Source organism: Tachyglossus aculeatus, chromosome 5 (genome assembly GCF_015852505.1).
Source record: "Tachyglossus aculeatus isolate mTacAcu1 chromosome 5, mTacAcu1.pri, whole genome shotgun sequence".
NCBI classification, from domain to species: domain Eukaryota; kingdom Metazoa; phylum Chordata; class Mammalia; order Monotremata; family Tachyglossidae; genus Tachyglossus; species Tachyglossus aculeatus.
In genome coordinates, this window is record NC_052070.1 from 49,325,865 (window position 1) to 49,346,958 (window position 21,094).

The 21,094-nt window shown below is 55.0% G+C and overlaps 1 protein-coding gene across 1 annotated transcript in view; it reads right to left on the reverse strand.

The window, feature by feature from the left end:
* The window catches only part of CASZ1 (castor zinc finger 1), an 87,826-nt gene extending 68,968 nt beyond the window's left edge, over positions 1 to 18,858 (reverse strand). Inside the window, exons 1-2 of the mRNA XM_038746624.1 lie at positions 18,775 to 18,858; positions 18,282 to 18,320 (exon numbers count right to left, since the gene is read on the reverse strand). Coding sequence (XP_038602552.1) covers positions 18,282 to 18,320; positions 18,775 to 18,823 — 88 coding nt within the window. The 5' untranslated portion in view covers positions 18,824 to 18,858. The remainder of the gene's footprint in view (positions 1 to 18,281; positions 18,321 to 18,774) is intronic.
* Positions 18,859 to 21,094: the final 2,236 nt, after the last annotated feature.

A 21,094-nucleotide genomic window follows, 5' to 3' on the forward strand; every position in this document is an offset into this window, starting at 1 on the left:
GGGTTTAGGAGTGGGGCAGCTCCTCTCCTCAGAGTCACCTCCAAATGCCCTCCCTTGCCGGGGCTCTGTCTAGAGGTGGCCAGAATCCCCAGTTGTTCCAACATTTCTGGTTGAGAGGAGCAACTGTTGTCGACCGGCCCCTTTCGGAATAAACCCGGCAACTGTTCCCCATGAAGCGCGGCTCTCTGGATCGCTTCCCCACTGGCCTCTCGGCTCTGACCCCCAAAGGAGAAAAGGCAAAGAGAAAACCTTAAAAAACCCGAACCCACCAAACCCATATTTCCCCCTCTCCTGGTCCCCTGCCCTCCCACTCCATCAGCCCCCCGGCTCTCGGGCCGCCCCAAGATGTTATTCCGCAGAAAGGGCGCTGGGCCGGCACCTGCTCCCCCAGAGACAACTGGCACAGCTGCGGTCGGCCGAGGGCCGGGGTGTGACATCAGGGTCCGGAAAAGGGAGTGGGGAAGCGAGGCAGCCCAGCCACAGGGCGGGAGAGTGGCAGGGGGCAGGAGGGGAGCAGAGGAGGCTGAAGGGAATAATCAATTAATCAAGGATATTTACTGAGTTTCTTCTGTATGCAAGAGCACTGGACTAAGTGCTTGGGGGAGAACGGTAGAATGGGTTGATGTGATCCCTTCTAGACTGTGAGCCCGCTGTTGGGTAGGGACCGTCTCTACATGTTGCCAACTTGTACTTCCCAAGTGCTTAGTACAGTGCTCTGCACACAGTAAGCGCTCAATAAATACGATTGAATGAATGAATCCCTGCCCTCCAGGGTCTTACATTCTAGTGGGAACAGGCTGCAATGGACTACTGGGGAGGAGGGGGAGGAAAAGGAGGGGGAGGAGGGAAAAGCAGTGTAGCTTTAGAGGATAGAACAAGGCCCTGGGAGTCAGAAGGTCCTGGGTTCTAATCCCGTCTCCACCACTTGATGATGATGATGGTATTTGTTAAGCGCTTACTATGTGCAAAGCACTGTTCTAAGCGCTGGGGGGGATGCAGGGCGATCAGGTTGTCCCACGTGGGGCTCACAGTCTTAATTCCCATTTTACAGCTGAGGTAACTGAGGCACAGAGAAGTTAAGTGACTTGCCCAAAGTCACACAGCTGACAATTGGCAGAGCTGGGATTTGAACCCATGACCTCTGACTCCAAAGCCCGGGCTCTTTCCACTGAGCCACGCTGCTTCTCTAGAAAGAAGAAGCAAAGGACTTGCCTCCTTTGTGACCTTGGGCAAGTCACTTCAGTTCTCTGTGCCTCAGTTACCTCATCTATAAAATGGGGGTTAAGACTGTGAGCCCGATGTGGGACAGGGACTGTGTCCAACCCGACTTGCTTGTATCCACCCCAGTGTTTAGAAAAGTGCCTGGCACATAGTAAGCACTTAAATACCACAATTATTATTGTTGTTATAGGAGAAAGAGGAGGAGGAAGAGGAGGAGGAGAGCAGAGCGGGGAAGGCCTGAGGGCTGGTAGCAGACAGGAAGGAACCCAGATGGGCAGGAAACAGGAGAAGGCAAAGGCAGCAGTTGGGGGAGGTAGAAGAAGGGAATTGGGTGAAGGAGAGAAAGAGAAACAGAGGGGAGAGGGAGAGACAGAGGTCTATTAAAAACCTTTCAGTGCATAACACAAAATGTCAGGGTTTATAGCTTCATTCTTGGCATTGCCGAGACCGAGAACCCCGCACAGAAATGTCACCGCTTGTCATGTTTAATCATCTGCTGTTTGTTAACACCTTCCCTGCAAGGAGCTTGTCTCAACCTGCCCCTCGCCAGCCCCTGGGACCAGGAAGCCGGGCACAGCAGCCCACCTTCTCCCAAAGACCCGCTACCCCTGGCTACCCGCTGTGCCCGGTCGGGGGCCTGGTGGCCGGAAAGACCTTGGGATGCCCAGGAGAGGGGAGAGCCATGCTTCTAAGGGAGTGGAAGGGGAGGGGGCATGGGGGCAGGCCCTTCTCCTACCATCTGAACTGAGGTCCCCAGCCCCAGAACACGCCCTCTCGGGCAGCTGAGCTGGTGCTAACCCAGGAGGAGGAGGAGGAAGAGGAGGAGCAGTGGGATGCGGAAGACCTAGGAAACATTCATGCCTCTCTCCTGTCAGGAGCCTGTCCCCCTCCGTTTCCCCCCAGGGGCCAGAGAAGATAAAGAAAAGGCCCCCGCAGGCCTGGCATTCACCCATCTATTTGCTCAAACGTCAACTGTCAGCTACCAACTGGCATCCAAACCCTTCCAAATCCCACTTCCCACTCCTACCCCAGCAGCTCCGACTCTGCCCCATCCCCCACCGGGAGCTCTGGGAGAGCTGTGTCCCTCCCCTTACCACCCACCCTCAGAATACGCCCTGGTGTTAATAATAATAATAGTAATAATAATGGCATTTATTAAGTGCTTACTATGTGCAAAGCACTGTTCTAAGCGCTGGGGAGGTTACAAGGTGATCAGGTTGTCCCATGTGGGGCTCACAGTTTTTAATCCCCATTTTACAGATGAGGTAACTGAGGCCCAGAGAAGTGAAGTGACTTGCCCAAAGTCACACAGCTGACAAATGGCAGGGTCGGGATTTGAACCCGTGACCTCTGACTCCAAAGCCTGCGCTCTTTCCATTGAGCCACGCTGCTTCTCTAAGTTAAGGAAACAGTCCTCCGAGGCCACTGCCAGAAGGAGAGTACTGGACCAGGTAATAATTATAGTAACTGTGGTATTCCTCAGGCCCTATGTGCCAAGCACTGTGCTAAGTGCTGGGGTAATCAATGGTATTTACTGAGCCCTTACTGTGTGCACAGCACTCTACCAAGCACTTGATAAGGATAGATATGATCAGATCACACACAATCCCTGTCCCTCAAAGGGCCACCTGTCTATGAGAGAGAACGAACAGGTGTTTAATCCCCATTTTACAGATGAGGAAATGAAGGCATAGAGAAGTCCAAGTGACTTGGCCAAGGTCACACAGCAGGCAAGTGGTGGAGCCAGGGTGAGAACATCAGAACCCAGTTCTTTTGGCTTCCAGTCCTGTACTCTTCCCAAGCGACTTGGCTAGGAGAGGCCACGATGGACAGTGGTCCCCAAAGCAGCAAGTTGTCCCGTACTGCTTCCAAAACAACCCCAGCTCCCTCAGTCATCTGGGGGATGGCAGGACCCATTCCTAGAGCTGGGCCAACCGGGAGGAGTGTTTTAAGCTTCCTTTCAAATACTCCTTGCTCACTGCTCCAGAAGAGCAATCCCCTGTCTCTGTGGACACCAATTTGTTGAGGCCTCCTCCCTGCGAAAGCCTCACTCCATTTGTCTCCAAGCCGCAGAAGCACACCAAATCCAGGTGCTTAGATGACCATCTCTCACTATCCTCTTCCTTCTGGACTAAGGTCACAGTGGATTTCTTCTCCATCCCCCTGGAAAGCCCACAGGTGCTTTTGCTTCAGAGATCTCATCCTCACAGCCGGCCCCGGAGGAAGACCCAAAAGTCCAGAGCAGTTCGGTGACTTAGCCAGGGTCATTCAGCAAATTAAAGACGGCACTGGGATTAGAACTCAAGACTTTGGTCTCCCAGGTCCACTCATGCTCTCTACACAAGACATCTCCGCTGAACATGACCCCCAGGGCAGTTCCTGTCTCTTACCTCCTTCCCAAGGAAGTGATGAAAATGAATGGACTTGCCGGGGAAGAGCTCTCTCTGAGCCCTTGGTTGGACCAACATTCTAAAAATTCTATAAATTCAAGGCATCTTTATTATTGTCCCCTACATTCATTCCCCAATTACTCAAAAGTTTCACTTTTTCAAGCACTAAATGAGCTGAGCCTGAATCTTCCAGGACCACTGCACCAGTACAATTTGGAAGATCTACAAACCCCACAACCCGATGGATGCAGCATTTACTCCCATCTACATAGTGATGTCAGGCTCATGTATGTGCTGTGTACCTATGTCCTGAGCAGCCCTTTAAGGATGACCTGTTATACCTGTTCAGAATGAGCTACCCCTTATACACAAATTGGGAATCCCAGGGCCGGGAAGGGCCCTGGCAAGTCATTTAGTCACCACCCCTGCCTCCAAGCAGGACAGCACCTAGATATTTTTTTAAAGTATTTTTTTAGCCCTTCCTATGTGGCAGGCACTGTACTAAGCACTGGGGTAGATGCAAGCTAATCAGGTTGGACATAGTTCCTGTCCCACATAGGGCTCCTAGTCTTCATCCCCATTTTACAGATGAGGTAATTGAGGCACAAAGAAGTTAACTGCCTTGCCCAAGGTCACGTAGCAGAAAAGTGGCGGAGCTGGGATTACAACCCAGGTCCTTCTAATTCCCAGGCCCGTGTTCCACCCACTAGGCAACACTTAGACCCAGAGTTGACTAGCACCTTCCTCCACACTTGATAGAACCACCCCAGTGGGTAGCAAGTTTTTCCTCAGATCCGTCCTATATCCTTCCTGCTGTCACTCACTCCCACCCTCCCTCATTCCTCGAAAATGGCCCTCAGTGGTGTCATTTCCCCGGCAGGGCTAGAAATCCACCTGCCTTCCCCTAACCTTTTCCTCCTCATCTACATCTATTTGCAGGAGAAAGCTGGCTATCTGACTGGGGTGTGTTCAAATCATGGGAAGTTCAGGGAAAAACGGTCAAACAAAGCTGGTATTTTGTCCAGGGAAGTTAGAGTTAGCCAATGTCTCCTTATCCCATCAATCTGAGCGAGGCCCAGTTTGGGTGTACGGCAATCAGGGTTTCCGCCATCCCTCCATCCCCTCCTTAGTTCTTGTGCACGGTCTCTGGTATTGGCTGACCTGGTGTTGGGACTCAAGAGGGTTGGGGTGTGGGCACTCGGGGATAGAGACCCACCCCCCTACACCAGTGGGGGTGGGGGGGGGGGAGAGGGAGAGAGAGAGAGAGAGAGAGAGAGAGAGAAACCCCCAGTTGGGTGGCCTGGGGACATAGAGAGAGACCACCAGTCGGGCGACTCCGGCAGACCTGGCTCAGAACCCTTTTCCCGAGACATCGCGATTTATCAGATGAGTGCGGCCTGCCAGCCGGGCCCCTCAGTATAATCCTTTCATTAATTTACTATTAGATGGGAAATTACTCCTCACCCAGGAATATGCGTTTTCATCTTATTCTAAGTTAGATTCTTAAAGCAATTACAGAGGCATCTGGCAGTGACTTCACCCGCCAAGACCCAGCCTCGGGGAGGGGAGGGGGGACACCCCAGGCTCCTGCTCTGTGCGGGCTTCCCCCTCCCCCCAAACCGCAGGTGAGGACTGGGCTCCCCCACTGTGCCCCCAGCAGAGGAGAAGGAGGAGGGGAGGGGGAGTCGAGATTTTTGATCTTTGACATTTGTCGAAAAACTCCTTTCCCGAGCCACCTGCCCCGCAGGCCTGCCGGTGACAGTTGCTGAGGAGCCGCGGCAGCTGTGCTGCGGGAGCCTTGTCTATTTTTAATTGTTTGATCGGAATATTAACTCATCTAGGCCTGTTCCCAAGGTGCAAGCTTCAGCCCGAGGGTTCCCCCCACTTCCCGGCTCTTCCTCTCTCGGCAGCATCGGAAATCGGCTCGGCGAGTCAAACCCACCCTCGGAGATGGAAGGGTTGGCGGGATCGGGGAAACCGAAGGCAAACTAGAGCCCAACTGAGTCCCCCGCCCCACACACTGGCTCCTGCAGGTTGCCCGGCCCGATAGGCCCTCGAGGTTTCAGGGCCAAACCTGGGATCCCAAATGGGCATGAAGTTGGGTCTTGAGTCCTCAGAGGTCAAACACTCCTCCCTCTCCCTGCTGGAAGGGAGTTCCGGCCCAGCTTCCAGCTGGCCCACCAACTTCACCGGGGGCTCAAACCAACCTCGAGGGGGATGGGCAGCAGTTGCGAGGGGGTAGGCACCCCCAGTGTGTGCCAGATTATTCCCCGGGAATATTCCCCATTTGGATCTGTAGGGATCCTGCAGCTCCCCTTTGCACCTCCCCTCTGCACCTGCTTATCCACAGGCCTGGGAAAGACACCTGTGACTCTTCTCTGGGGTGGGCTAGAAAGGGGCAGGGGGCCAGGCACTCAGCACCTCACACACCAATGCTGGGCCCAGAAAAGCCACTGATGTGCCACCAGCCACCTGAACCAGCTGATCTTTTTGGGAACCACTCTTCACTGGCTCTCCCCACCCACTCCTGCTCCATCCCGCCCTGATCCCACCCTCACCCCTTAACCAATAAGCATCCTAGCCACATTCTCTCACCCCAACAAGAACCACATGAGGGACATGAAAAACTTCTGGGAACCAACAACACTCCTTCCTGGTTGGTTATCCTCCCTCCTAAATCTGTTTTCCCTCACTCCTCACCCCCCTCTCTAGCCAGCCCTCTCCAAGAGGCCCCTGCCCGTCCACATCCAGTCACCCTCCTCTTCCAATCTCTTCTCTCCCTCTCTCTTTCTCTCCCTCTGCTTTGCTGCTCCCTCAAGGTCACAGAGCCTGTCCGCACTGTGAGTATTTGCTCACGAGGCCAGGCCTTTTCACAGCACTCACCACAAATATGCTTTCTGATAAAGTTGGTGGAAAAGAAACTCCAGGGCCCAAAACAATGTCAGAAATCCACCTCTCCTGCCTTCCCCCCGTCACCCAGGTGGAGAGGGAGGGTAACATAGTAGGAAAATAGAAAAGAGCCAACGAACTGACTCTGAAAGAGGAAGGTTTCTCATTCCCTTCCTCACTTGGCCCCCAGCCTCCTGTGGTCCCCCTTTCCAATACTGTATGTCCTCTGGTCGAGGTGGGATGGTGTCTTGCCTGTGCTGCCACTGTGGGGACTGAGCCGGTTGGCGCCCAGTGCCTCCCCTTCCAGTCTCTAAATAGCAAATGTGGCCTAAAGGAAAGAGCCAGGCACAGCCTGGGACTCAGGGGACCCGAGTCCTAGCCTCAGAGTCTCCATATGCCTGCTGTGTGACCTTGGGCAAGTCCTTAACCTCTCTGAGCCTCTGAGCTTCCAGTTCTACCTCCCTCTTAAGACTGTAGGACTGGGATTGCTTCCAACCTATCTTATACCTACCCCAGCACTTAGAATATAATAATAATAACAGTAATAGCATTTATTAAGCGCTTACTATGTGCAAAGCACTGTTCTAAGCACTGGGGAGGTTACACGGTGATCAGGTTGTCCCACAGGGGGCTCACAGTCTTCATTCCCATTTTACGGATGAGGTAATTGAGGCACAGAGAAGTGAAGTGACTTGCTCAAAGTCACACAGCTGGCAATTGGCAGAGCCGAGATTTGAAGCCATGACCTCTGACTCCAAAGCCCGGGCTCTTTCCACTGAGCCACGCTGATGCCTGGTGCATAGTAAGTGCTTAACAAATACCACTGTTATTATTACTATTTCCCTCACCCAGGTGTGTTTGTGCATATAAAAAGGTCGGGGGTGTCAGACATGCCTTTTCCCTCAAGAGACCTCAGGCTCCTGTCTCTGCCAATGCAGTGTGGACAAACAAATAATGGCATTTATTGAGTGCTTACTGTGTGTACAGAGCACTGTACTAACTGCTTGGGAGAGTACACGTACTTAGGAGAAGCAGCATGGCCTAGTGGAAAGAACCTGAGCCTGAGAGTCAAAGCACCCGAGTTCCAATCCCATCTCTGCCATGTATCTGCTGTGTGACCTTGGACAAGTCACTTAACTTCTCTGTTCCTCAGTCACCTCATCTGTAAAATGGGGATTAAGACTGTGAGCCCCATATGGGACATGGACTGTGTCCAATCTGATTAGCTTGTATCTACCCCAGCACTTAGTAGAGTGCCTGGCACATAGTAAGTGTTTAACCATTAAAAAAAACCCCAATAACAACAACAAAAAACTTCCCTGTGCCTCAGTTCCCTCATCTACAAATTAGGGATTCGATACTAGTTCTCCTTCCTACTTAGACTGTGAGCCCCATGTGGGACCTAATGATCTTGTATCTAACCCAGCGTTTAATACAGTGCTTGGCATATAGTAAGCACTTAAATACCACAATTATAATAAAGTTGGTGTACAGGTTCCCAGCCCACAAGGAACTTCCAGACAGACATTAAAATAAATCACGGATATGTACTCAAGTGCCGTGGGACTGAGGGTGGAATGATTAAAGGGTAGAGAAGCAGTGTGGCTCAGTGGAAAGAGCCCGGGCTTTGGAGTCGGAGGTCATGGGTTCAAATCCCGGCTCCGCCAATTGCCAGCTGTGTGACTTTGGGCAAGTCACTTAACTTCTCTGGGCCTCAGTTACCTCATCTGTAAAATGGGGATTAAGACTGTGAGCCCCCCGTGGGACAACCTGATCACTTTGTAACTTCCCCAGCACTTAAGACAGTGCTTTGCACATAGTAAGCGCTTAATAAATGCTATTATTATTATTATTATTATTATTATTATTATTATTATTATTATTGAAATCCAAGTGCAGGGGATAGCCAGCCAAGCTACCTAGCTAGCTAAGACAGCCTGGGATGGTCTTAGGCTGGGGTTGGCCCACCGCAGGAGTTGCACCGTTCAAGTCTCCTGCCTAGCTGCCTCAGGAGATCTGACCCTGAGGGTCTTTCCCCGTGCTAATGGACACTGCCCCTCAGTGCAGGGTGGTTGACAGAAGCTCCCCACTGCCTTGTCTTGAGTCAAAGGTCAGAACTGAGGGAGCGCTGCTGGTGATTCTACCTGACTCTCTAGTGCCTTATTTCTTGTTGAAGGCGAGGACGGGAGTTCTATGGGACTCCCTTGGTTCTTTCCCGCTTTCACCTGATTTTCCATCGTACCTCGACCTTGCGGCCCGTTACTGCTCCCTCAGCGCATCTTGGCCAGAGGGTCTTCCCTCCTCTCACCTACACTTACCCTTTTGGTGGCCGCCGGCCGGCCGAGGCCTCCAGGAGGCCGAAGGGAAGCCCGGGCCGGCTCTTGTCCCGTGTCTCAGCTTCCTCTCCCCGGCCCGTCTCACCTCACCGAACGCCCCCTCCCACCTCCCGCCCCATCCTCCCTCTGTGCACATGGGCTTTAATGTTTTTATTACCTGTTTGACTCACTGCCTTATTGCTTCTCCCCTTAATGGGGCCGTAACCGTGGAAACGAGGAATAAACGGCCACCAGAAAATGAGATGATTAAACAGGTCACCCTGGCAAACAAACTCACCACCCAGAGCCCGAGGGGGGCAGCCGCCTGGGTGGATGGAGAGGACAGAGGCAGGGTAACTCCTCTCGCTGGGGTTTCTGGAGCTTCAAAATTCTGGGGAGGCGCTCCCCACTTCTCGGCCCCACCCGACCCGCTAGGACCAAGAAGGGATAGGCAGGCCTGAACAGGGGAATGGGCAGGAGGGACTCAACTGGGACGGAGTCAGGGGTGACCAACCAAGGCGGGATGAAAGAGGCTGCAGTGGTCCGGGGCCAAGGCTGACGCTGCAACTCGGCGTGCACAGGGTCACTGGCATCGCACTGCAATTAATCCCAGTTGCCCAGCCAGAGCCTCACAGGCACCTGCCACTCAAAGCCTGAGAGCTGCTCCCTCCGCAGGGCCCCCCGCCGGATCCCGTTCCTGCTGCTGCGGGAACTGGGGAACATTCCAAACTAGCTCCTCTCTGTGCCCGTGCCCTAATTCTCCTCCGCCTGCGCCGTCCCATCACACACATGGAGAGCCGTCCCTCCGGGAACTACCAGCACCCTCAGTTCACCAAAGCAGGGTGAATAATAATTATAATAATTATGGTATTTGTTAAGCACTTACTATGTGCCAAGCACTCTTCTAAATGCGGGGGTAAAGGCAAACCAATCAGGTTGGACACAGTCCCTGTCCCACATGGGACTCACAGTCTTAATCCCCATATTACAGATGAGGTAACTGAGGCCCAGAGAAGTGAAGTGACTTGCCCAAGGTTACACAGCAGACATGTGGCGGAACCGGGACTAGAACCTAGGTCTTTCTGACTCTCAGAGCCTTGCTCTATGCACTAAGCCATGCTGCTTCTTGAACTGAAGTGACTGCCATCCCCCCACTCCACTTTCCGGGCTAGGGTTAAGGTTAGCTACAGCCTGCCTTCCCAGAAGGGGTCAGAGCACAAATGCCTTAATCTTGTCTCGCAAGCAGTGGGCAGCCCTGGCCTCAGGCCCGCGGGCATTGGTGCTCGAAATATGTCAACTTGTACTTTCCAAGTGCTTAGTACAATGCTCTGCACACAGTAAGCGCTCAATAAATACGATGGAATGAATGAATGAAACTGGGTCCAACCCCAGAGGCCGGTGCAGTGGTGGCGGTCCTGGGCCGGCTAGCCATCCCAAGCTCGAACCTGGCCCTATTGGTGCCAGGACGCGGAAACTTGGACGATTTGTGGTCGAGGCCGTTCCTGTGAGCAGGGGTGTTAACCTCAGCCTCTGGCCACCCTCCAGGCTGGAGATGGCTCAGTGCCCTGCCTATCCCGATTCGGGCAACCCGGGGGAGGGAGGCGGGAGGGGCATAGGCCCACATTTACACAGAGGGCAGGATCATGGGGACTGGTGGTCAAGAAGGGGCCAGCAACAACTGGCTGAAGCCCAGTCAGGGGAGGGGACGAGCCGTACACCCCACCATGGCCTTGATCACTGCCTGTGCCCTGCGGCGCACCCCAGAACCAACCAGCCCCAAACCGCAGCCTTACCCGGGAACCCGGCCCAGCCCCGTCTCCTCGACCGCAACTCCTCCTCTTACCCACTTTTCCCCACCCTCCTTCCACAAGGCCACTCCTAGCCCCAGCCTGGAGTCCCTGCTCTCTGCTCCAACCGCTTTCTCACCTGGATGAGATCCATCTTGGGGCAGCCCAGCCAGACCCTCGATTTCTCCCGAGCTGGGGGTGGCTCACAGTAGGAACAGCAGGGGAGACAGAGTGCTCTCCTCCTTTGAATAGGGGTGTGTGTGTGTGCGCGTGTGTGTGTGTTTGTGTGTTGTGTGCACAAGTGTGTCTGCCTCTCTTTCTGGTATTTGGCTTCAAACTTGTGCAAAATCTTAATAAACCCTCAGCTAAACACACATAATTTCTGGGGCAGCAGAGACCTACCCCAAGCTTTGGCTGAGCTCTCCCTGCCCCCTTGGTTACTGAAGGGAGTGTGGGGGCTCAGAGGCCTTGTTCCCTGCCCCCTCGGTTTAAGGAGGTGTGGGACTGGAGAGGTTCTGGATCCTTGCACCACCTTGGTTCGGGGGGTTGGTTGGTATACTGGACCCCTGGGTTCTGTGTGGTGAGGGGGTTGAGGGAGTGTTGGTTTCCTGATCCCTTAGTTTTGGGGGTTGTGGGGGCTGGGGGTGGGGGTTTGGTTCTTGCCCCCCTTGGTTCTAGAGTGTGTGGAGATTTGGGGAAGGTGGATTCCCTGGATCACTTGGTTCTGGGGGTTGTGGGGGCTGGGGATGGTTGTTCTTGCCCCCATTAGTTCTGAGGGTTGTAGAGCTGGGAAAGGGGGAGCTGAATCTCTGCCCTCCTTGGTTCTAGGGGATGTGAGGGCTGGGAGGTTTCTGGGTCCCTTCTCCCCTTGGTTCTGGGGGTGTGGGAGCTGGTGGGTGGGTGGGTGAGGGGAAGCAGGGTGCTTGTTCCCTGCCCCCTTGGTTCTGGGGAATGGCCAGGGAAGGGGTAGTCAAATTTGGCAAAAAAAGGCTACAATTTGAGAAGCCTCGTGGTTGAGGGCTGAATGGACAAGAGAAGATTATTAAAGTGTGGAGACTCTGAAGGGTGGAAGAGTTGGGGGGAGCATTCACAGCAGGAAGGGGTACCCCTCAGTCCCCATTTTCCACTAAGCAGACGATGAACCCTGGCCAAGCTGTGGGTGGAAACAAGCCACCTTTGAAAAATCAATCCAACGAGGGACTGTCACCCACTCCACCCCTCCCCGGGTCGACCAGGACTCCTGGATTCTCCTCCCCAGCCCGCCACCCCAGACAGCTGCTGCTCACCTCGAGGACCCACAAATGCTAATTATTCCCAAGATGTTTTCTTCCTCCTGAGTCCATCGTCACTTTGAAACAAGTTCCAGGCAGAGAGCTTCAAACAAGCAGCCTCACCACCGCCCCCCCTCTCCCAATTACCCTGAACTGGTGGGAGAGGGCAGAAAATGGAGCACAGAGGAATGGTCCCTCCTTTGCAGATAGTGGCAAGCAGGGAAGTTGGTGGGCAGGCGTTCTTGGGAGTGTGGGAAACCATGGTCGGAGGGTGGCGGAATGACCAGCTGTGCCGGGGGCCAAAGGGGCAGAAGGGAGAGGAGGGAAAGTGGGAGGGGGGAAGCCCCCACCTTCCCAGCAGGTAGGACGCCTCAGTCAGGGGCAGCCGCTCTAATTAGGCGATGTTGTGGCCATGACTCAGCCCTCCAAAGGTGCTTTAGTTTATTTCATTTTTCCATCGTAAAAGTCCTGCCCCAGATCTCTGCCAGATTCTCGGGCAGTGCCAACTCAAAGATTTCCCCTTGTCGGCCCTGAAGCCAATCTCACCTGAGCTGGCTGGAGGGAAGGGACTCAATTCTGAATCCCTCTGTGGGCTTGCCCACCCCCAGAGCTCTCTCGGGGGCTCAGGCCGCTCCCCGAGGAAGAATTCTCTGGTCTTCCTTACCTTGACCCTTCAAGGCCCGTCCCTGAGCCACCCGCCAACATGCTTTTATTTTTTAATGCTATTGGTTAAGCGCTTACTGTGTGCCAGGTACTGTACTAACTGCTGGGGTAGATACAAGCTAATCAGGTTAGACAAAATCCATGTCCCACATGAGGCTCACCGTCTTAATCCCCATTTTACAGAGGCACAGAGAAGTGCCCAAAGTCACTCAGCAGAGAAGTGGCTGGGCTGGGATTAGCACTTGGGTCCTCTGAACCCAGGCCTGTGCTCTTTCCACCAGTCCATGCTGATCTTCTCTGCCAGAAAGCCAGAGGCACCTAAACCCCCTTCTTCAGAATTGCTGAACCAGCTTTCTCCATCCCCCTCAACGCCTTCCTGCCCTTCCAGGGTCCCGTCCTGCCCAGCGCTTCTGATTCTGTTCCCCAGGCCTGAACGTATCACAGATTGTCACCTGGGGAATAACTGACTCTCCAGACATCACCCTGGGGCAGCAGAGAATAGCCGGACATGACTTAGCACTCAAGGTTCGAAGTGGTAGGGAGCAGGTTGGGAGGTGGAGAGAGAGGGTAAGTCCAGGGGCAGGCTGGAACCTAGGCAGGGGTTGGAGGGATGACAGCCACCACCTCACTCGCCCTCGTTCCTGACCCAGCCCAGGCTTGGGCCAGAGGTCGGGGACGAGGGCAGTGACTCCTCCCCATCCACTCCCTGTCCCCCCACCAACCTGTTGACACAGTTTGTCATCAGACCCCCAGGGTGGTCCCAGGAAGTGGCACAAACCTAGGCCTTGGCACTCCCTGCCTCTCCCACCTGCCTTGCCTGGGCAGAAGAATTCTGGTTTTACTGGAACACCCTGCGTTGCCCAAACACACAGAATGGAGAGGTGTCCCGAGGACACCACGCTCACCCTCGGACCTTCTTGGCACTAGACCACCAGGCACCCCTGGGTGCCAGTCCCTGGCCCAGACTGGCTCCCTGGTGCCTGGCTGACTGCTATGGCACTGGCTGGCACCAGCTGAGCCTGCGTGGGTGAGGATGGGCATGGGGCAAGTGAGGACATGAATCTGCAGAGCCCCAGCTGAGACATTTGGGGAAAAAAGAAAAAGACTCCTACCTGCTCCCCAGATCCACCCCAAGCCCTCCAGGGCCTCTCCCAGGTCCCCTTCCAAGCTTTTTTTTAAAATGGCATTTATTAAGCACTTACTATGCACAAAGCACTGTTCTAAGCGCTGGGGAGGTTACAAGGTGATCAGGTTGTCCCACGTGGGGCTCACAGTCTTAATCCCTATTTTCCAGATGAGGTAACTGAGGCCCAGAGACGTTAAGTCACTTGCCCAAAGTCACACAGCTGACAATTGGTGGAGCTGGGATTTGAACCCATGACCTCTGACTCCAAAGCCCGGGCTCTTTCCACTGAGCCATGCTGCTTCTCTTGCCAGCTCGGCCTCTGTGCAGGCTCCTGGATATGTATCCTGCTGCTAGGAGAATTGGGGGACAGCAGATGAGCCAGGCACTGGGGGAGCTGGGGTTCTCCTGGCCCACCTGGCCTAAACTAGAGAGAGAGAAGGGTCAGGACCCAGCCGAGCCCCAGCCCGCAAGCTTGGTGGGGGTGGAATTGTACTTCCCAAGCGCTTAGTACAGTGCTCTGCACACAGTAAGCGCTCAATAAATTTGATTGATTGGAATTTTGAGTTTAGGGACCAGGCTGATCCTTGGAATTCTGAGTTTAGGGACCAGGCCTGATCCTCAGAGGCAATGTCCAGATGCATGTTGGGAGATTACCCATGCCTCTGTGTGTGTGTGTGTGTGTGTGTGTGTGTGTGTGTGTGTGTGTGTGTGTACATGATATTTGTTAAGTGCTTACTGTGTGTCAGGCACTGTACTAAATGCTGCAGTAGATACAAGATAATCAGGTGCCACAAGGGACTCTCAGTCTAAGGAGGATGGAGAACTGGCATTGAGTCCCCAGTTTGCAGATGAAGGACCTGAAGGCCAGAGAAGTTAAGTGACTTGCCCAAGGTCACACAGAAGGCATGTGGCAGAGCCGGGATTAGAATCTAGATGTGTGCGCACATCTGTGGAGCATGGGTGTGTGGGCCCTTGCATGTACATTGGAGCCGGGAAGAGGAGGGGCAAGGAAAGGGTCACTTTCTTGTTTGGAACTTCTAAGTGCAAGGCGGTGGGTGCTCAGCAAATTCTGTTCCTATCACTCCAGGCTCGAGGGATGCCTGATATTCAGACAGCTCTCCCCTAGGAGGGCAGGCCAGTAAGGGGACCAGGAGTAGGAGACCCCAGCACAGTATCCCATGAGACCCGGTGTACGGCCCTGAAGCTGGGACATGAGATTAGTCATTCCTATTTCAACCCTCCAGGGTCAGCCTCCCTTCCCGAGCCTGCATCCTCTTCCCCCAACACTTCCCGTTAGCACTGCATTCTCTCCTCATCCTTCCCTGGGCCACCCAAACCTGCCCCCGCCTGGGCCTACGCTTCCCCGCCCCCTCACTCTCCAGTCCTTGCCCATGCAGGCCAGCGAGTAGCTCCAGATAACTCTGGGATTTCTCCTCCATCCCTGCACTGGCAAACTCACAGGTAATTCTTGCCTTTCCGCCTCCCCACTCCCAAAGCAGGGGAATACGACGACTGAGGCTTTGACCGGTAACATGACTAAGTTCCTTCTGTTAGCCTCAGTGGACCTCCTGTTCTGGGGCCTGGGGCCTGGAAACGGGCCTGAGGAGGGAAAGGGGAGGGGGGGCACATCCAAAGGAGCCCTCTGTCTACACAATGGATCTACCTGTGTCTGAAAGCTTCCTCCTCCAACATCCCAGCTCCCTCCCCCAGGGAAATCACTCTAAAAGGGCCTAATGGAACCATGTCCTCCTCTCTTCCTCTCTCTCTCTCTCTCTTCTCTCTCTCCTTTTTTTATTAGCATTTGTGGAATTTATTCCCAAACTCTCCTAATCTTCCGTACACAACCATTTGATTTGCATAACCCAACCCCCTCTCATAAAAACTGGCTGCTAGTTTAATTAAAAAATGTAAATTTGCTGTCATCTCGGGGCCTGGTGAATTAGGACGACATCGGCATTTTTTATTGCTCAAGACGTCCAGATTGATCCAGCCCTTGGCTGAACCATGATGGAGGGAGAGGGTCCACTGGGTTCCGGGGGAGTGGGTGTCCCTGTCCTGCTCCCCTAGGCAGCCCCTGCTCCCTGCCCTAGGGTGGTCCGATGTCTGGGTTGGCCACGCCCAGCAGGCACGTCCAGGGTGGGCCTGGAGGTCACCCAAACGCCATGTCAGCCTGGTGGTCTCCCATCGTCAGTGACACTTTCAAGGAAGATGGTTGTGATGGCGGGGAACGTGAGTGAAGCTGCAGCTGGAGTTCCAGGTTAGTGCAGAGCAAAAGCCAAAAACCAGGGCCCAATCATCCCTGGCAGCTGATGAGGCTGGGTCTCCGATGGCCGGAGATGGGAGAGAGGAGGCTCCTCCAAGATCAGAGATGGAGAGCGGAGGGAACCTGGGACCGGCCCAGGCGGAACTCTGACGACGCAAACTTCCCTTCGTCTCTTGGTGTGAAAGAAAGTTTGCTTCCTCTTTTGAAAGTTCCCGAGGAGTGAGACTTCCAAGCCCAAGGAAGATCGGGTAGAAGGGGCATGGGGTGGAAGTCGTTCAGAGCTTTGACACTGTGGTCTTCTCCAACTGAGTGGCCCAAGGCCAAGAGACAGGCCCTGCCGGAAGGGCCCTGCTCCAACTGAGGGAGGGGCCAGCTGACCTCAGGGGCCCTTCTAACTTCGAGGAAAAGTTTCCGGAGCCCGGCCTGGGAGCAGCAGAAGGCCTGAATCATCTGGCTCCAGAGCCCCTCCCCTCCACACCTGCTAGATGCCCCTGCCCCCGGCCCCGCCCCCCAAAGTCTCACATACACACACACTGACTTCGAGGGACTAGCCTACCGGGTGGCTGGAGCGCCAGCTCGATGCGGAGGAGGAGGAAGAGGAGGAGGAGGGAGGCCCTACCTTGCCGGTGAGTAATGGCCAGGTCCCCACGTGCCCGCCTGCGTGTGAGAGCCTGTGAGAGGCAGGAGGTGGGGCTGATCGGCCCAGCCCAGCCCGTTGCAGGGGGAGGGAGTTTGGTTGGGAGGAGGCCTAGTTCCGCAGAAAGGGGGTGGGGGGACAGGAGGCAACAGATTGGGCACCGGATTGTAGAGTCTGGGGGTGGGCTGTCTCCCCCATAGGCAGGGCTTTTGACGCCCTCTCACTCCCTCTGCCCAGCAGGGGGTGCTCCCCCCTTCCTGGGAAATCCAGGGTGACAGCATGGGCCCTGGGGCACCTCGATACCGGAAGACCAAAGGACCACAGGCGGAGGGTGGGGGTGGACTCTAATAGCCCCCATCTTCCCGCACCCTCTCCCCAAATCAACCACCATGGCCGTTTCGCTTTTCCTACTTCAAGTCCCTGCCTCCCAACCTACTTCGCTCCTTAACTCCTCTGGAGAGTCCACCTCTCCAGACAAGAGACCCTGGGCCCGGCCATTCCTCTCATTTCTGGCCTTGAAAAAACCCTCGCCCCTTAGAAAATGAAAGGGCAAGGTTCAAAGATCAGGCACCACTGACAATCAACCCGTTTATTACTGCATATTACAGATAGATAGATAGATAGATAGATAGATAGATAGATAGATAGATAGACACACACACAGCTAGGCAGGGGGAGGTGGGGAAAGGGGTGGGTTGGCAAGGAACTGGGAGAAGAGGCCAAGGTTGGCCAAAAACAAGAGCAGGGGAGAGGGACAGGGAAAACGGAACAACTTAGGGACCCTGGATGGGAGCCATAAGGAAATACTAAATATGTAAAATAGTCCCCCCCAAAATCCAAAAGCAAACTGCCCCAAGCCAGCATCGTCAGGCTCTAAGACCCAAAGTCGCAGCCTGTCACCATCCCAAGGCCGCGAAACCTGAAACACGGTCACTGACCCAGCTCCCGGTGGGCCGCGAGGCAGCAGAGGGTGTGTGTTTTGGCGGGGGGGGGGGGAACAAATCTCGGGCACCTCACTTTGAACTGATAACAACAGCTTCGTCCCACAGACTCGCAGGTGAAGAATACTCATTAGCCATAATAAGCAGCTTGATCATCCGACACAACCTTGTCCCAAATAAATTAAATTCCTTTTCCTTGAGACAGTCGCCCCGAAACCAGACTAACCACCTTTCCCAATAGGACGCTGCTTTCAAAAACCAAACCACCCCCTCTGAAGGAAAAACAAAACAAAACACAGGAACACTCCACAACCGGACATACCCACGGGTCTTGACAAAAAAAAAAAAACAACAACAACAAAAAAAACCAAAAAAACCCCAACGTGCACACACAACAGAATAAAAACCCCCACGAAAACCCCCGAGCTCCCATCGCTGACTGTCCCAGCTCCCTCTCCTCTCAGTTCTTTCACGGTGACGAGCGTCGAATCAGTCATCTTTACCCAACAGGTAAGAAATAATAAAAAAAAGCTTCCCCCCTCGACCTCGTAACCCAGAGAAGCCGAGTGTGTGAAAACAGAGAGCGACCTGACCCTGTCCCCGCCACCCTTCCCCCCCCCTCCCCTCCTCATTCTCAGCTGCCACCTCATTGGGCTAAAAATAATAACTTCCGTAAAAGAACCGAAAGAAAAGTGAAAGAGAGCCCCTTCCCCTCCCTGCTCCCCCCCGTCCCCTCCGCTTTCTCCCCCCACCGCCCTTTCCCCATCAGGGACAATACCTGTACCAAGTTCCATGTTCCTCTCTTTGGCCCCAAACTCTTCAAGGAACACCCCGGGAGAGACAAGAAAAAAGAAATGACATTCAGTCTCCTCCTCCAAACCCCCACTGACCCACGGCATCCCCCACCCCCTAACCGCGCCTTTCCACGAATCCCCCCGGGATGAGGGAGGGGACCGTGGGGAGTGGGAGTGCGGGAGGAGAGACTCAAAGAAAGGGAAAAGTTTCTTGGCTCCCTCCCCGACTCTCCCGGCCGGCTCACTGCAAACCGTGAAGCCGCTCAGCTGTGCTTGCGAGTTTATTAAACTAAAAGGGAAACTATTTAGAGACGGATCTTGCTCTTTCGGGGGCCGAGTGGGCCCCCCAGACAGGACCGGGAAACCGGGGGCCCTCGCACCCCCGGCCTGCATCACCTCCAAGGACCAAACCCAAAGCATAGCTCCGGTCCGCCCTCTCCCCCCCCACCGCCCCACGACCCCACTGCCTCTACTCACCATAGTCGGAGAGTCGAAAGCCGAATTCACTTAAATAATCAACTTTCATAATACTTAATTAATGCCTAATTGCAACTGATTACTCCCCGAATAACAAGTTGTTTTAAAACCCTGATGTCATTGCTCCTGACGGTAACACTCAGGGTAACAGTTTGGCAGGAGGCAGTGGAGCCGGGGAGGAGGAGGGGGAGGAGGAGGAGGAGGAGGAGGGGGCGGGCCTGGGGGGGTGGGGGAGGGCTGCCAAGAGGAAAGGTGATTGGCAGGGTTGGCGTTAGCACCGCCTCGTCCCGGCCTTGCCCGGCTCCGGCGGAGGGGCAGGTGAAGAAAGATCAGGAGGAGATGGGGTGCGGCGGCCTTCTGCGCTTCGCCCCTCTCTCCTTTATCCATTCATTCAATCAATCGTATTTATTGAGCGCTTACTGCGTGCAGGGCCCTGGACTAAGCGCTTGGGAAGTCCAAGTGGGCAACAGCTAGGGACGGTCCCCGCAGTCTAGAAGGGGGAGACATTCATTCACTCGATCGTATTTCAATCGATCAATCAATCAATCGTATTTATCGAGCGCTTACTGGGTGCAGGGCCCTGGCCTAAGCGCTTGGGAAGTCCAAGTGGGCAGCATCTCCAACAGCGGGCTCACAGTCTAGAAGCGGGAGACGTTCATTCATTCAATCGTATTTCAATCAGTCGTATTTATTGAGCGCTTACTGTGTGCAGAGCACTGGACTAAGCGCTTGGGAAGTCCAAGTGGGCAACATCTAGGGACGGTCCCTGCCCAACAGCGGGCTCACAGTCTAGAAGGGGGAGACATTCATTCATTCAATCATATTTCAATCAATCGTATTTATTGAGTGTTTACTGTGTGCAGGGCACTGGACTAAGCGCTTGGGAAGTCCAAGTGGGCAATATCTAGAGACGGCCCCTGCCCAACAGCGGGCTCACAGTCTAGAAGGGGGAGACATTCATTCATTCAATCATATTTCAATCAATCGTATTTATTGAGTGTTTACCGTGTGCAGGGCACTGGACTAAGCGCTTGGGAAGTCCAAGTGGGCAACATCTAGAGACGGCCCCTGCCCAACAGCGGGCTCACAGTCTAGAAGGGGGAGACAGACAACAAGACAAAACCTATTATGTTGCCAACTTGTACTTCCCAAGTGCTTAGTACAGCGCTCTGCACACAGTAAGCGCTCAATAAATACGATTGATTGATTGATTGATTATTACCCAACAGCGGGCTCACAGTCTAGAAGGGACAGACAGCAAGACAAAACCTATTAACAAAACAAAATAAATAGAATAAATATGTACAAATGAAATAAATAAATACGTACAAACGTATATACAGGTGCTGTGGGGAGGGGAATGAGGTAAGGGGGGGCGGGGGAGAGGCCTGCTGGACGCCTCCGACCGCGATGCTGGAGCTAAAGGGGGGGTCTCCGGTCCTGCGTGCCCCCTCCTCCGCGTGTGTACACACACACACACTCATAGACACAGTCACACACACACACTCGGCGGCAGGCCCCATTGGCCCAGTGATTCCCCAAACCTTTGACTCCGGGAGGAGGGGGGAGGAGACTGGTTGCCCCTTAGCCGCGGAGGGGGCGGGCAGGGGCGGAGAAAGGAGCCGGGGGGCGGAGGGGCGGGCGCGGAGGAAAACCCGCCCAGCGCACGCTGACACAACTGTACCGCCGACCCCCGGTTCCTTAGGGGGGCTCCCCGGTGACTCTCCGCGGACACTGTGCCAACCCAGCCTGCCGATCGCCCCCCCAACCCCCCTCTCCGGGACCCATCTAGACACACACTCACACAAACACACACAAACACACACACACCCCATCCCGCTCCGGTGCCACGCGGTCCCAGTGGCACCGGAGGAGTTGGTCCGTGCCTCCCGCGCAGCTGGCGCTGCGCCCCAGGGCCGGGGGCCGGGAGGGGTGTGTATGTGGGGTGTGGACGCGGTGTGGACGCGGTGTGGACGAGCCCCCTCCCCTGCCCCGGGCTGCGGGGGTCCGCCGGGGCACGGAGCAGAGGCCGGCCCTGTCGGGGGGCACGGGGCAGAGGCTGGCCCTCTCGGGGGGCACGGGACAGGGGCCGGTCCTCTCGGGGGGCACGGGGCAGGGGCTGGCCCTCTCGGGGGGCACTGGGCAGAAGCTGGTCCTCTCGGGGGGCACGGGACAGGGGCAGGTCCTCTCGGGGGGCACGGAGCAGAGGCTGGCCCTGTCGGGGGGCACGGGGCAGGGGCTGGTCCTCTCGGGTGGCACGGGACAGGGGCCGGTCCTCTCGGGGGCACGGGGCAGAGGCTGGCCCTCTCGGGTGGCACGG